Source organism: Ylistrum balloti, unplaced genomic scaffold (assembly GCF_031769215.1).
Source record: "Ylistrum balloti isolate Yb309-2 unplaced genomic scaffold, AGI_CSIRO_Ybal_v1 Utg371556, whole genome shotgun sequence".
In the NCBI taxonomy this organism is placed as follows: domain Eukaryota; kingdom Metazoa; phylum Mollusca; class Bivalvia; order Pectinida; family Pectinidae; genus Ylistrum; species Ylistrum balloti.
In genome coordinates, this window is record NW_026782800.1 from 450,679 (window position 1) to 465,044 (window position 14,366).

The 14,366-nt window shown below is 37.4% G+C and overlaps 1 protein-coding gene across 1 annotated transcript; it reads right to left on the reverse strand.

Moving 5' to 3' along the window:
• Positions 1 to 1,922: 1,922 nt before the first annotated feature.
• LOC132562991 (uncharacterized) lies at positions 1,923 to 7,923 on the reverse strand. Its single transcript, XM_060227757.1, has 6 exons — positions 7,902 to 7,923; positions 5,472 to 5,669; positions 4,939 to 5,077; positions 3,872 to 4,126; positions 2,493 to 2,573; positions 1,923 to 1,986 (listed from the first exon to the last, which is right to left on the reverse strand). Exons 1-6 carry the CDS (start codon positions 7,921 to 7,923, stop codon positions 1,923 to 1,925), a joined length of 759 nt encoding a protein of 252 aa, XP_060083740.1.
• Between the last annotated feature and the right edge of the window lie 6,443 nt (positions 7,924 to 14,366).

Genomic DNA, 14,366 nt, shown 5'->3' on the forward strand with positions numbered 1-14,366 from the left:
TCATTTTTTTTTCTTGTTTTAAATATGCTTCCTGTGTTACTTCAGTTAATGGAAGTACATCATTTAAATCTAGTATTTATGCACTTTTATTTCATATTTACATCTGAAAAATTAAAAGTATTTTTGTAATAAAATGTACTTGTATAACTGATCTGTTTTGTTGTTATGCCTACGAATAACATTTACATTCATATAATTTATCCCAAGCTCCTCACACTTTAACAGGTGACCTGGCCTCCAAATGATGCTTGATACAGGTAATTTTTCCCTAAAACTCAATGTTAACCTAAATTTAACCCTGTAAGTAATCTGTGATCTCCCTACTGACCAGTAGTCTCATTCCAGTTTGGCCGTCTTAGTTGATATTACAAAAAATATATTATACACAACATAGAAATACTTCTACATCAGTATACATCCAGTTAATCTACATGATTGGAGTTTGTGAACACTGTTCTATTTTGGTGTACACTGCATTAGTTTGCAAAAAGAAGTGTACATTCAGAATTGTTATGTGCTGTTTTTCTAACAGGGTTTGTGACTCAGTTCACTTAATAACTGTTATCTGGTGTCTATTATTGCTCTCCTGGTTTCGGTTAGAGTCAAAGGACTTCAAGGATTATCTCCCTTGGTTCTATTGGGCCCGGAAACTTCGCCTCCCGGGCGGTGGGGGTAGTGAGTTCTCAGACTCTTCCCTCATACAAAATTGAATCCTGCCTTCCCCGCTGGTGATTTTGTCAAAATCCTCTGATACATGTATCATAAAGGTGTATTCCCGTTACCCTTATTGCGCCCCAGGTCCTTGGTTTATACAAAATTGAATCACGACTGCCCACTTTTGCTTCAGACTAAATTTTCATAAAACCCATTAAAAGTGAGAAAAATAAAAACGAAAAAAATACGGTTGTAACCAATAAAGTAATGAAAATTGGACAAGATAACGCTGTTGTTACGATACATCAGAGACCGTATTTTGTTCACCAAAGTTCAAAAGTACCTATTCTGATATTATCGAAATATATAGTTCGTGATGTATATAACATGTACTGTTCGTGGTCAAAGAAAAGTATGCGGAACATCGGAATGGGCGTTCCTGTGAATCGATTGGTCAACTAATACCTCATTTGTACTTAAAACACTTAACATTCAGGTCTAATTCTGATTTCAACGGGTGTCATGCTGATGGTTGTGCCGTTTTGATTAAAACTTAAAACAGTAATCTCATAATCTCATACTGAATACAGTAAATACAACAAACGAACCATCGTTCATTTTTATTTAAAACAAAAGTAAAGACTGAATCCAATAGGCGAGAATTTATAAATAAAGTAACATGTTTAATTTATAAATACTGTTTATACCAATACAAATTAATATTTGAATAAAACAACACAATACTGTAGGATAGTGACAGTAAATGTCGTGATGCTATATAACCTAGAGCTGTAACGTCACGACACATCACTCTACATTATGACGTCACACCACTTCACAGCATGACGTCAAATCACTATACAATGACGTCACTTCACTCTATGATTTTTCCCGCCACGTGAGTTAAACAACGATCGCGACTTTCTATCCATGACCAAAAATCTCCGCTACTGCGGTCAAAATGTTAGTCTCCCTCGTGTAATTACATGTTCCAGGTCTGCTTAAACCTCCCAGCTGTATGCAATGTACGAATATATATATATATATCACATGGCGTGAAAATATCCAAAGTGCCACTTAATAGTTTTCCTTATCATTTTGATAATTTCTGTGACATACTTGAGTTTTGTGTAAATACAGATGTACTTAAAACATATTCTTGTCCATGTGCTAATGTTTTTGAAGTTTATGACGAGTGTAAAACTTAACTCTTTTTTCATCAAAGCAGAGTTCATTATCTGCCATAAGCAATTAAAGGTTTGACGTCATCAAAATGGAGTTCTGTCATCACCGATGTGTTCTCCTTCGCCGATAACAGGCATACCCCCGTACCTGTCGAGAAAAAAAAACGTCAGTATTACGGGTTATGTAACTGTGACACGCTGGCCCATATCAAATATTTAAAATCGTGTCAATGGGTTTTGCTTTGTATCTGATGGAAAAATCAAACATTTTATGAGCGGGTTGTTTGTATCATACACGACGTCAAAGTAGTATCTTCTACAGCAGTCTGTATACACAATGTACACATGTACAGTATTTGGTTTTGGTTTTATGACGTAATTTCTCTTGGATACCACACAAAGCTCTATAAATATGATTCCTGCGTTTGAAGTCGTAATCCTAGTGTTTATTTTCGTGGTATGTCTATTCTACACAACGAAAATTTAAGTTATACAGATGCAGTATGTACATTTCCCGGGGAGTCAAATAGATAAATCTACAGTTAATACCACGTGTATTTTACAAACACACGGTTTAGACTAGTATATACATATATATATATATATATATATTTTTTTTTTTTTTTAATCCCGCGGGTACATTTTTATACTTACTGGTCATAGTCGTACGTATCGACGCCTGGTATGCTATGGTTACTCCACTTCCGGCTATTATCCTGTGGTACTTCCGGTTGACTGAAAGTAACATGAGGCCACACATGAATGATCAAACAGTCGATAGTTACTGACGATTTCAAAGAAGACTAGCATTATTGCTAAGTAAGTTTATATTAAGCTACAGCGGATCTTCGTCTTTCTAAGAAAATAGATGGCCTGAATTATGTCCCAACCTTTTAATGAAGCCATACGGCAGATTAAGCTCGCGCGCTTAATTTGCATATCCGCCATATTGGTTTTTAAATATAAAGGTATAGCAGGTGAACAGAGAACGGTGCATTCTTAAAATCAATGCGAGCTGGCACATTTTCAACAGTAAATTATTACACCTGACACCGTTCCGAATGCATTAATCTTAAAAAAATAATCATTATGTTTTTTGGGTTTTTTTTTTTTTTTTTTGTTTTTTTTTTTGTTTTTGTTTTTGAGGTTCCCATGAGAATCACAAAAGTGAAGCGGTAAGTTGTATATAATCTTTGTCGTCATGTTACAGAATGACATGATACCACTAATTTCGATGACTTTGGATGACATTACTGGGTTGTATTCTTCGGGAAAGAAAAGTTTCACCGTATGTAATATACAGAACCGAATCGATATTTCCAGATTCCGGAAACAACAACAAAGATGAAGCAGATGAAAAGGTTCCTGAGACGTTTGAAATGGTCAATAACGCATTTGTGCTCAAAAACTGATGGCGTCAGCGACGGGGTAACTAGAATTATATCTTGCAGGAACGATATGATAAAAATCATCAATAGGTATTCTGAATCCGGTGTCACCAGTCAACCGTTTTTCCCTATAAAGTTTAATAGTTCAAATGTAAATGTGACTGATGAATTAATTCGTATACTACTGAACAAGTGCATTTACCGATCAGCATAAATTTACATGATCACGTATTAAACTCCATAGACATCACTTAACAAAAAAAATCAATTAAGTTTTGTTTTGCCTCTACATGTAATATTGGATACAGAGTAGAAAAATAAAGAAAAATCTATTTGTACCCCATTCCTACCCCCTGTTTTCATGCTTGCCGTCTCTCAAGCTTTGATGACGACACAAATACTTTTACGTCATTCTTTCATAAATATTTATTAGTCAAGGAAGCCTATTTTTCCACATGCGGACAAATGCGTGTCGTAGAACTACATACCGGAAATAGTATGAAAGACTATAGGGGGCTAATATTACCATTATAGGATGGGTCAAATGCCACACCGGATGATGACAATTCGTAGCGAAAGTGAGCTTATTTTGTCGTTTTCTGTACGTGGTTCGTCTGAGTTTTTTTTTTACACCTTTATACATACATGTGATGCCATTGAAGGTCAAAATCTCCATCAAATGAACTATCATAACTAGACAGTCTCTGTCGCCATCTTTCCTGCTCGTCCACGAGGTACGACTGGTTAACGTAGGTTGCTATAGTATCTATATCCGGTGGCGGAGTAGAAGATTGGGGATCGTCTATGATAACTTCCGGTTGCGTTGCAGCTCTGTATCCCTTTTCTTCCGGAAAATACTGCATAGATGATACAGACTCGGTGCTTCTGCCTAGGAAATTACTATAACAGACAGGAACATACAAACTATTACACCACAAAATAGGGCCATTTTTATAGCGAGTTGTGTTTACTGGATCGAAAGAAAGTTTGGGAAGTTGTCATCTTAACCTGTGAAAACAACAAAGAAAATACCGACATGCTAGTTCAATTTCAAATTCGAGGAAACAGACAAAGTATGAACAAAACAAAGATTTACACTGAAACCCCTGTATAGGTACAAAGTGAATAAGACCAGGTGTTCTGGATATGTAAGCGTCTTATCGTTCGACAAAATCTCGGTCATGACAAGAAAGTCACGTCCGGAAAAAGGTTACCAACCACGGAACCATCTGTCATAGTAATGAGCATCCAAAATGTTCAACTTCCTATCACACAAGAAATAATTTATCAAAATAAGATCGATATCAGGACCATAAAACTTCCCTATACTTTTCATCAAACTGTATCTCTCTTTATCCTGTATGTGTGTTTGTCTGTCAGTTGTCGGTGCTAACAGGGAAAACGTGAGATTAGGAACAAACCCTTGGACATCGAAACGTCTGTGGAACTTAAACATTTTAAGTAATGAAAGCAATTAACATTGAGGAAATTGAAGTCATCGCGCTTATCATGAAGATTAGAGGAAAGAATTTTGTGGTGATTTTTATAGGACAAGATCGAGGTAAGCGGTTGATAGAGAAGAGTCTGTCCTGTCCTTTATTTTCAACTCTGGTTGGTATAAACTACCCTAGGTAATAAAAACAAGACTTGTTTGAGTTATACATATATATAAGTTTGTTCTATAGCACGTCTTTTGTGTGTCAGTAACTTACTTGTTCGAGTATTTCGTCTTGTCCTTGAAACAGATAATCTTTGTAAGAACTACGGTAAAGACGATCAGACAGAGGGCACCACAGATGGCAAATACTCCCAGGTAGATCTTAGTGGAATCTGGGATACCATACACCACGTCTGTAACAGACAGAATCTCGATGTCTGATATTGTAAAAAATATAAATTGATAAACTTGTGGTTTTGTTTACCACGATGTAAACGATGGTCTCCTGTGGTCAATGGTCAACAGGCTGATTAAACGCTACACTAAAAGGAGTTTTACAATTAGATAAACTAGAACCAAATAATGAATCTGCATTATACAGCTGTTGCTATGGACTTAAACTTAAAAACGGAAAGACGACTAAGGTAAATATAAAAATTGGATAAAATGCATGAAAAAATAAGATGGGATGGCGAATAATTCCCGAACTTAAATTATTCTTGAAGTTTAAAAATTTTCAATTTTGAACGATTTTAAGAGAATGTTGATTCTCTGCTTTGCATTAAAAATAAACAAATCAAATCGTACCACTACAATGGGGTAGAGCATCCGCATCCCATTGTCCAGAAATTAAGCACGTTATCGTATCTTGTCCAATCACATTGTAACCTTCAGGGCACGTGACATCAACAGTAGTTCCCACAATCCTTTGCTCTGTGCTGAACACTATATCCGGGGTAGGATGAGAAGCATTGGTTTCCGGGAGATCTGTAATGAGGGAGCACTCTGAAACAGGAAAATCGATTTTAGTTGAAAATTTTTCGATGTCATAAACAACAGCAAAAGACATAGTGTATATTAAATGACAAATCTACGTTGATAAATAATCGTGAATGAAAAATAGAAAATTGATTTTTATGTCAGTGCATATTTTAATGCCCCGGATGGAAATATCGGGAACATATTGTTTTGTCTGTTGTCAATCTTAACGTTTGCCACGCCTATTACACCGTAAGAGATAGGGCTTTCATATTTGGTATATTGTTTCCTTGTGACAAGACATTTCCCGTGTGACCTTGATCGTGACCTTTGATCTACATTTGAAAGTGAAAAAACAAACATTACGACAATGAAGACATAAGTGTTTCACAAAGTGTGCACGTGATTAACACATGCCGTACACAAGTTTTAATGTCCCACTTCAGAATTTCATAAACACATTTTGCTTTTCCTGTCATAAATTGATTAAAACATCTTCTGTTAAAAGGAAATAATGAGCGACGTTTAGGTGTTTTATTTTGTCATAAATGGATATACACATCACTGTGTTTTCGACGTACTTATAACCAGAAAGCCACATTTTGATATTTTATTAAATCGTTTGCATTTTGTATGCAAACGACTAATATCTATGATATTTTTATTTCTTCAATGTCGACATAAAAACGTTCTTATAAAACAATATTTTGTTGTTTATGTAGATCAATAAAACTTCAATAGGTACTACCAGCAACATGCCGCTGGTTTTGCATCCGTCCCCATATGACCCTGACTATTAGAGTCCCACTTGACACCCGTCCCCATATGACCCTGACTGTTGGTGTCCCTCTTGACACCCGTCCCCATATGACCCTGACTGTTGGAGTCCAACTTGACACCCGTCCCCATATGACCCTGACTATTAGAGTCCCACTTGACACTCGTCCCCATATGACCCTGACTATTGGAGTCCCAATTGACACCCGTCCCCATATGACCCTGACTGTTGGTGTCCCTCTTGACACCCGTCCCCATATGACCCTGACTGTTGGAGTCCAACTTGACACCCGTCCCCATATGACCCTGACTATTGGAGTCCCACTTGACATCCGTCCCATATGACCCTGACTGTTGGTGTCCCTCTTGACACCCGTCCCCATATGACCCTGACTGTTGGTATCTCACTACACACCCGTCCCCATATGACCCTGACTGTTGGAGTCCCACTTGACATCCGTCCCATATGACCCTGACTATTGAATTCCCACTTGACATCCGTCCCATATGACCCTGACTATTGGAGTCCCACTTGACATCCGTCCCATATGACCCTGACTATTGGTGTCCCTCCTGACACCTGTCCTTATATGACCCTGACTATTGAGTCCCACTTGACATCCGTCCCATATGACCCTGACTATTGGATTCCCACTTGACATCCGTCCCCATATGACCCTGACTGTTGGTATCTCACTACACACCCGTCCCCATATGACCCTGACTATTGGAGTCCCACTTGACATCCGTCCCATATGACCCTGACTATTGGTGTCCCTCCTGACACCTGTCCTTATATGACCCTGACTATTGAGTCCCACTTGACATCCGTCCCATATGACCCTGACTATTGAATTCCCACTTGACATCCGTCCCATATGACCCTGACTATTGGAGTCCCACTTGACATCCGTCCCCATATGACCCTGACTATTGGAGTCCCACCTGACACCTGTCCTCATATGACCCTGACTATTGGAGTCCCACCTGACACCTGTCCTCATATGACCCTGACTGTTGGTGTCCCTCTTGACACCCGTCCCCATATGACCCTGACTATTGGAGTCCCACTTGACACCCGTCCCCATATGACCCTGACTGTTGGAGTCCCTCTTGACACCCGTCCTCATATGACCCTGAACATTGTTTTCCCCATATTGACACCTGTCCTCAAATGACCTTAACTTATGTTGTCCCCCAGTCACCCGTCCTCGTTATAACCATGACTGTTATACAGACGTTAAACATCACAAACACAGGAGACATGTTATTATTTGAACCTTAGTCACGTGATAGGTCTTTCCGATCATTCTCGTCCACAACAGGCTGTCAAAGTGATCACTACTGATAGAGTGAAAGGAAGGGAAGTAACTCTTGGTGATACGAATGTAACTGATAGTTACGAGCGCAATGTGTTGGATAACAACAAATCCAGCTCAAGACAGACCTTATCATCTCTTCAATTCATTATTGAGTTCTTACCCGGAAGTGCAGTGTCGGCCATATTGCCGGTCGTCAATGATTAAATTACTTCCAGTCGAGGTGAATAAATTATCGAAGTCCAGCAATCCTATCCGTTACATTTTCATCCTTGGTTAGAGTTCAGTGTACCGTAGTCAGGTTTTACGTGCACGTTTATCATTCGTTCTGGATGCCCTGTATGTTGTCAACAACTTCAAACCTGAAAATGCGAAACCGTTGTTTTTAATTCATGATGAATTCGTTTTCAATGTTTTTGTATATATCGTGCAGTTATGACTGCCGTTCGCTTTTCCTTGGCTTCAGTGTTATATATCATAATTTATTTTACACAGTTAACACTGAGTGACGGCGAAGTCTTCTCGACAGGCGATGCCATACAAAGCGTACTTTAGATAGGGTCATTAAGTGGTCACTGTAATCACGTGACTTTGATACGCAGAGCAACGAAGCAGATGATCTGGCTTCATAATCATAGAAGGCATGACTCGATATGCGACCACAGTTCATACGATTGAGTTATGTAAGTGAAGGACCAAACAATCTATTAATGCTACAGATTTCTTAAATAAAACAAAAACTAAATACGATTCTAAAAAATAACAATAGTTTTCTACTCAGATTTAAATATTGTGCAATTGACATGACATACTGTCCACGCGGGAGTCGTTATGTCACTCTAACACTTCGGCAAATAGTCATGTCGCCCTATAATGTGGACATCCATTGTTTTATATAGATAAGGAAGGGCTGTACTTGGCTACAAAGAAAGGAAGCAATTTTAGTAACCTGTTAGCAAACAAACATTCATTCATGGAGTTGAAATTCTGAACTTTGTTGTAAATGTTTCCAAAAGGTGCATTATCAGACTTGTACTCGATTTACACAGTCACTTTGCTGTATTTGTCGATATTGGTGGAGATAGAACAGACACTGAAGTGTTGAATACATAGCTCTCATTTCTGGCACTTTCTTTAATTAATTACTGGGAGAGTGTGCTGTTGTTACATACGCCGTTTCCAGGTCAAATGGTTGCATGGTATATGCCCGTGGTTTTATAGTGGACAGTAGGACGTGATTACCCGAAACTACCCGGAAGAGGCCCACGAAAGGGTGGTTGGACGAAGTCAATAAAACAGTTTGGTGGTGGTAATACCAAAGCCAAACTAATGCTGAGCAATACAGATAATAAAACGAGTGTTTCATCACCTTTGACTGTGCCCGAGTTTAGTCACCCTCCGTACATTAACGAATAAAACCTCGTACAAGTCTTTTACACGAAAGTCTTATAAGGACCTCCTAGTGATGAAGGAAACGGATTAACGAAGACCCACGTGGTCAAAACCTTTCTCGTCCGATCGTTTACTCCAATGAAACTCATGACATTATGTTTCCATTTAACATTAAACGCTGTAGTCCTACCTTCTTAAAACTTATTTTCGTGTATTTCAGATTAGGAAGAAAATTCATATATTACAAAAAAAGATAGAAAAAATTGAATCAGACACAAACACAACTAAACGATAAACCAATTTTGTTGTCGTGTTTTCTACTGACAGGTGGCCGCTCCTCGCCGTGACATCAATCTACACACACAAATTAAATAACGTCATTCATCAATACGTCACAGGGAGGTGACCACTTCTCTGCCGTGAGAAACAATACCGGGAGTGTCCGTCTGATGTCAGTGATCCAAGAATTTACCATTCATTACTTCTTCACCATATATTACCATTAAGGAGATACGATGTATTGATGATTAAACGCCTCCATTTAAAAGAGTTCGGATAAGATTTTTTAATCGATAGGTACTTAAAAGATCTTAGTCAGTATATACATACCAATTTAGATTACGCACAAATCGATATGAATTGAAATTAGTATCCTTGTGTCCCTTTCTATCACCACCCGGGAAAGGTGACCCTATATATCTATCAGCCAAGCTATTAAACAAAGTACATTTTTATCATATGGACCGATGTCGGATACGTGATACATCATGTAGTCTTCGAACTGGCGACTTCGATATTGTAGTTGGTCTCGGCGAATATTTATTTGTTTGATATCATTCATCTGTTTTTTCACGGTATTTTTTTAAAGGGGCTTGGAAGTGTGGGCAGTCGAGTTTACAATCCGTTTCATTTTCATCCACTTCTTTATAGTGAAATAGCTGTTTAAGAAAGAAAGGACATCGACCGAACAAATCGATATATATAGTAAGAATAAAAAAATGAGACGTAAAAAAATACGATAAATTTTGTCGACATTTATTGTCGATTACAGTCTCACAATATCGTTGTCTTAACCTCGTCATTATCAGTTACAGTCTCACAATATCGTTGTCTTAACCTCGTCTTTATTAGTTACAGTCTCACAATATCGTTGTCTTAACCTCGTCATTATCAGTTACAGTCTCACAATATCGTTGTCTTAACCTCGTCATTTTCAGTTAAAGTCTCACCATATCGTTGTCTTAACCTCGTCATTTTCAGTTACAGTCTCACAATACCGTTGTCTTAACCTCGTCATTTTCAGTTAAAGTCTCACCATATCGTTGTCTTAACCTCGTCATTATCAGTTACAGTCTCACAATATCGTTGTCTTAACCTCGTCATTATCAGTTACAGTCTCACCATATCGTTGTCTTAACCTCGTCATTTTCAGTTACTGTCTCACAATACCGTTGTCTAAACCTCGTCATTTTCAGTTACAGTCTCACAATATCGTTGTCTTAACCTCGTCATTATCAGTTATTAGTTACCGTCTCACAATATCGTTGTCTTAACCTCGTCATTATCAGTTACAGTCTCACAATATCGTTGTCTTAACCTCGTCATTATCAGTCACAGTTTCACCATATCGTTGTCTTAACCTCGTCATTATCAGTTAGGGCATCACAATATCGTTCTGTATAATCTTAAAAATAAAAAAATAAAACTCATAAATATAGCCTGCTTAACTTATACTGTCTAATAACAACAAACCCAGTGATAACAGGAATTAAAATATTGAACAAGACAAACAAGTGAAAAATACATTTAAACACAAACTTAGAAATAGATTCCTGAACCAAATAATTAATCAAAGTTTGGTCAGAAGACAGAAATGAATAAACCTGTAAACACAGATATAGGGTTATATACAGTTGAGCTAAATAATGATTTGAATTCAAATAACTGTAAGATAAAGAAGTCTATGTTTGAACGGGTTAGTGGAATGGTGATATATCTCACGTGCCACGACTTATATCACGATTTATGGCCACACATGTCCTGGGTAATCGAAGAAAACCCGACACCATGTACATGCAAACATAAAAATGGTGTTAAAATTATTTGTGAATTTCCTACAGCGATTTTATTATTCAACAAAGCGTACACACTTACCATTTTTAAGGTAAATCCTAATTGTCCATAGAATCACACAACTACATCGAATTATCCGGTCACCGTGCTAACATTACCATATCGTGTGACAAGTCATATTTTCTGAGAACTCGATGGCTGGCATGTGATCGGGGGCCGTCTCAGAACCAAAGTGCGATTGAAGCATTTTTTGCACTATTCTGTTTTGGCATTTGAACCTTAACACATCATATGTATACGTAACCTTGTAAAGGATGGTATCTTAATTATGAAGGTGTAAGAAGTATCTCATTATTGTTCTAACCTGGAAACTTTGATCTAGCTGGAAAATGTCGTGTTCACACATCTACTGACACCACTGTAAAACGAACTTTCTTGTTTTAAATCATTATACCAAACTGTCCTTAAACATTTAACGTTGTGATTGGAATATGTGTTAAGACCAGGCAGACCATGAGCGAAAAAAAACCCCCAACTTCTTCGTGTGGTTTGTTATAGAAACGGCCTCTCCATATCACCACTTCCGCTGGCCGATGGCGACGGCACGGTGTAGTGCAGAATTTCGTCACGTGATCAATCACGCCGCGCGGCCGCGGGGGACAGGTTTAGGTTGGTAAGTCCAGCCAGTAGGGAGGTCGACAGGGTTCACTGCACATGTTATATTCTCACAAAATATGACAACACATAAACTGATATAAACATAGAGGTGTTACAGGGACCACTGGTGTCATATCGCACAGAAATTAATACTTCTCCGGACTTCTCCGTAAATCACGTGCGAATATGTGATTCCACGAGAATGAATGAATCGTCGTAGAGTCCATCACTTATAAGTGATTTCCCAAAGAATTTAGTTGGATTTTTTTCTCAGTGAATGACATAATAAAACCGAAACAAACACGTTTGAAAAATAAAAGGAAAAATTAAAACAAATCAAGACCAGATTTAAGGTAACAAGTGTGTCGCGTGGTGGAACCATGCAAGCAGTATCTATCATACGTTGGCTCATTTCTGACATCATTTCATTGTATGGTGTTAGTGTAACAAATTACAGATACTTAAGGATCGAGAAAAATTTAACAAAAAACGACTATACTTAACCAGGAATTCACAATTATTATTATTATTATTATAACAACCTTAACGGCCCATCAAAACATAACAGGTCATTAGGACGATCAACCGGTGAAACACAGCAAATGTAATTCACAATGAATAGGATATCTCTAGACACTGTGTTTAACCCGTTTAACAGGTAAAACACTTACTTGTTGAATTAACCAGACTACCAAAAGCCGTGAATAAAAATTATTTTATTACTATCAATTTGTTGTCAGGTACATGTGATTTAAGTTGGGAAAATAAATAAATGAATAATAAAATAAAAAAAAAAAACTCGGTAAAAATTCCTTATTCTGCTCTGTTGTGGACAGTCTGAACACCACACTTATTGGAACTTTGGATATTGCATCAGTCTGTTGTTCTGGCAGAAATGTTTTCCTTATTCGAAAGCGAAGGACAAGTACAGAAATACGGAACGAACACAGCCACCATTTTAACCGTATCTATGTTTCGTCTCTAGAGGACTCGTCAGTGAGGCTACATCTTACTGCTTGTTCATCCTTAAAGGACTCATCAGTGAGCCTACATCATACAGCTGTTTCATACTTCTGGGTAACAATATATTTTAGGAATAGTTTAACTTTTTGTAATATTTTTATGTTAAGGGACCACAGTGGAAACAAGTCCACTGACTTCACGGTGTTATCCTGCTTAAAACATGAATTGTTTTACAATACATGTATGTATATAATATAATGTATGTTTTACCAAATAAAAATCTATTTTTGGCAACAATACCGTAAGGTTAACTTATATATCTAAGAGGAACAGGTTATCTGTGAAGTTAAACCACGTGAAATATGGTCTCACATAATCATCAACAACATCAATTCTGGTAGAAGCTTTAATTATAACATTAAAAAACTGCCGATGATTAATGTTAAAAGGAAAACATTAAGATAAAAAGATACCAAGAGATTGCCAGATTGTACAAAGTATACATAGTATCAGGTAGCTCATTAACAATTTTGCTGCCATGCTCTTGAAATCATCCGTTTCTCATATTTCCAAATATGGTAAAGAGAAACAACGTAAACTCCTTCACCGCAAAAGGCACCATTATAATGATACCAATTACTCTTTTTGGCCTGAATGTAAGCACGCGAAAGGTCTTATTGTGTGAGGAAAGCGGAGGACCCGGAGAAAACCCACGTGGTCGGGCATGTAACCCCTACCTTTTCACGGGAATTAAACCCCGGACGCCTAGATGAAAGGCGAGTGTTTTATCACTACACCACCCGACCACCATCTCTAAGATTAAAATTATTGGACCACAGGACTTGAGAGCAAAAGAGATAGATTAATAGAGATTCTTGTGAGCTAATTTAACATTTCTGGGTGAATAAAGAAAGAAAGCAAAGCCAGATAGAGGCGTATAGAAGAAATTTACAAATTCTTGCTGATTCTATTGGCTTAACTGTTATGTATTTGGGCCCTTTAATGTAGTCGCCATTACTGAACTATTTATTCACATGTATTTCCGGTACAGGTACATAGTAAAATGGGAGTCGGATAAAATCCGGAATGTAACATTAACAATCTCAGACACTTCAACCATATTGCGATTAGGACGACCCGATCAATTAAATACAAAGGCAAAGTCGATATGAACAAGAAACAAAACATCGACATTCAACAACGAAGTCTCCGAAGAAATATAGAAATGGCCCATGATTGAAAATGAACAACGTCAGGGAAAATATTATTATTATTATTATTATCATCATTATTATTATTATGACATTTTTAACGGCCCGCCAACACATAAAAGGTCATTAGGGCCATCAAACGGTAAAACACACAGCGATCCAAAAAAGGAAATAATATCACACAAACTAAAAGGTAAAAGACAAATGTTAAAAAAATAAAAGGTTATTTTATCACAAAAGATTAAAATTGTAAGTCATAGTCTACAATACAGACCAACATCTTTCAGATAACCAAGAATTTTACAAATCTCAACAGTTTCAAAAAGGGATTT

Excerpts from the sequence above, each read along its gene's own strand:
- LOC132562991 (XM_060227757.1), bottom strand. The coding sequence starts at position 7,923 with ATGGCCGACACTGCACTTCCGG. Across the intron at positions 5,670-7,901 it reads GGCCGACACTGCACTTCCGG|AGTGCTCCCTCATTACAGAT; the intron begins GTAAGAACTCAA and ends TTCCTGTTTCAG. Across the intron at positions 4,127-4,938 it reads AAGACGAAATACTCGAACAA|TAATTTCCTAGGCAGAAGCA; the intron begins GTAAGTTACTGA and ends TGTCTGTTATAG.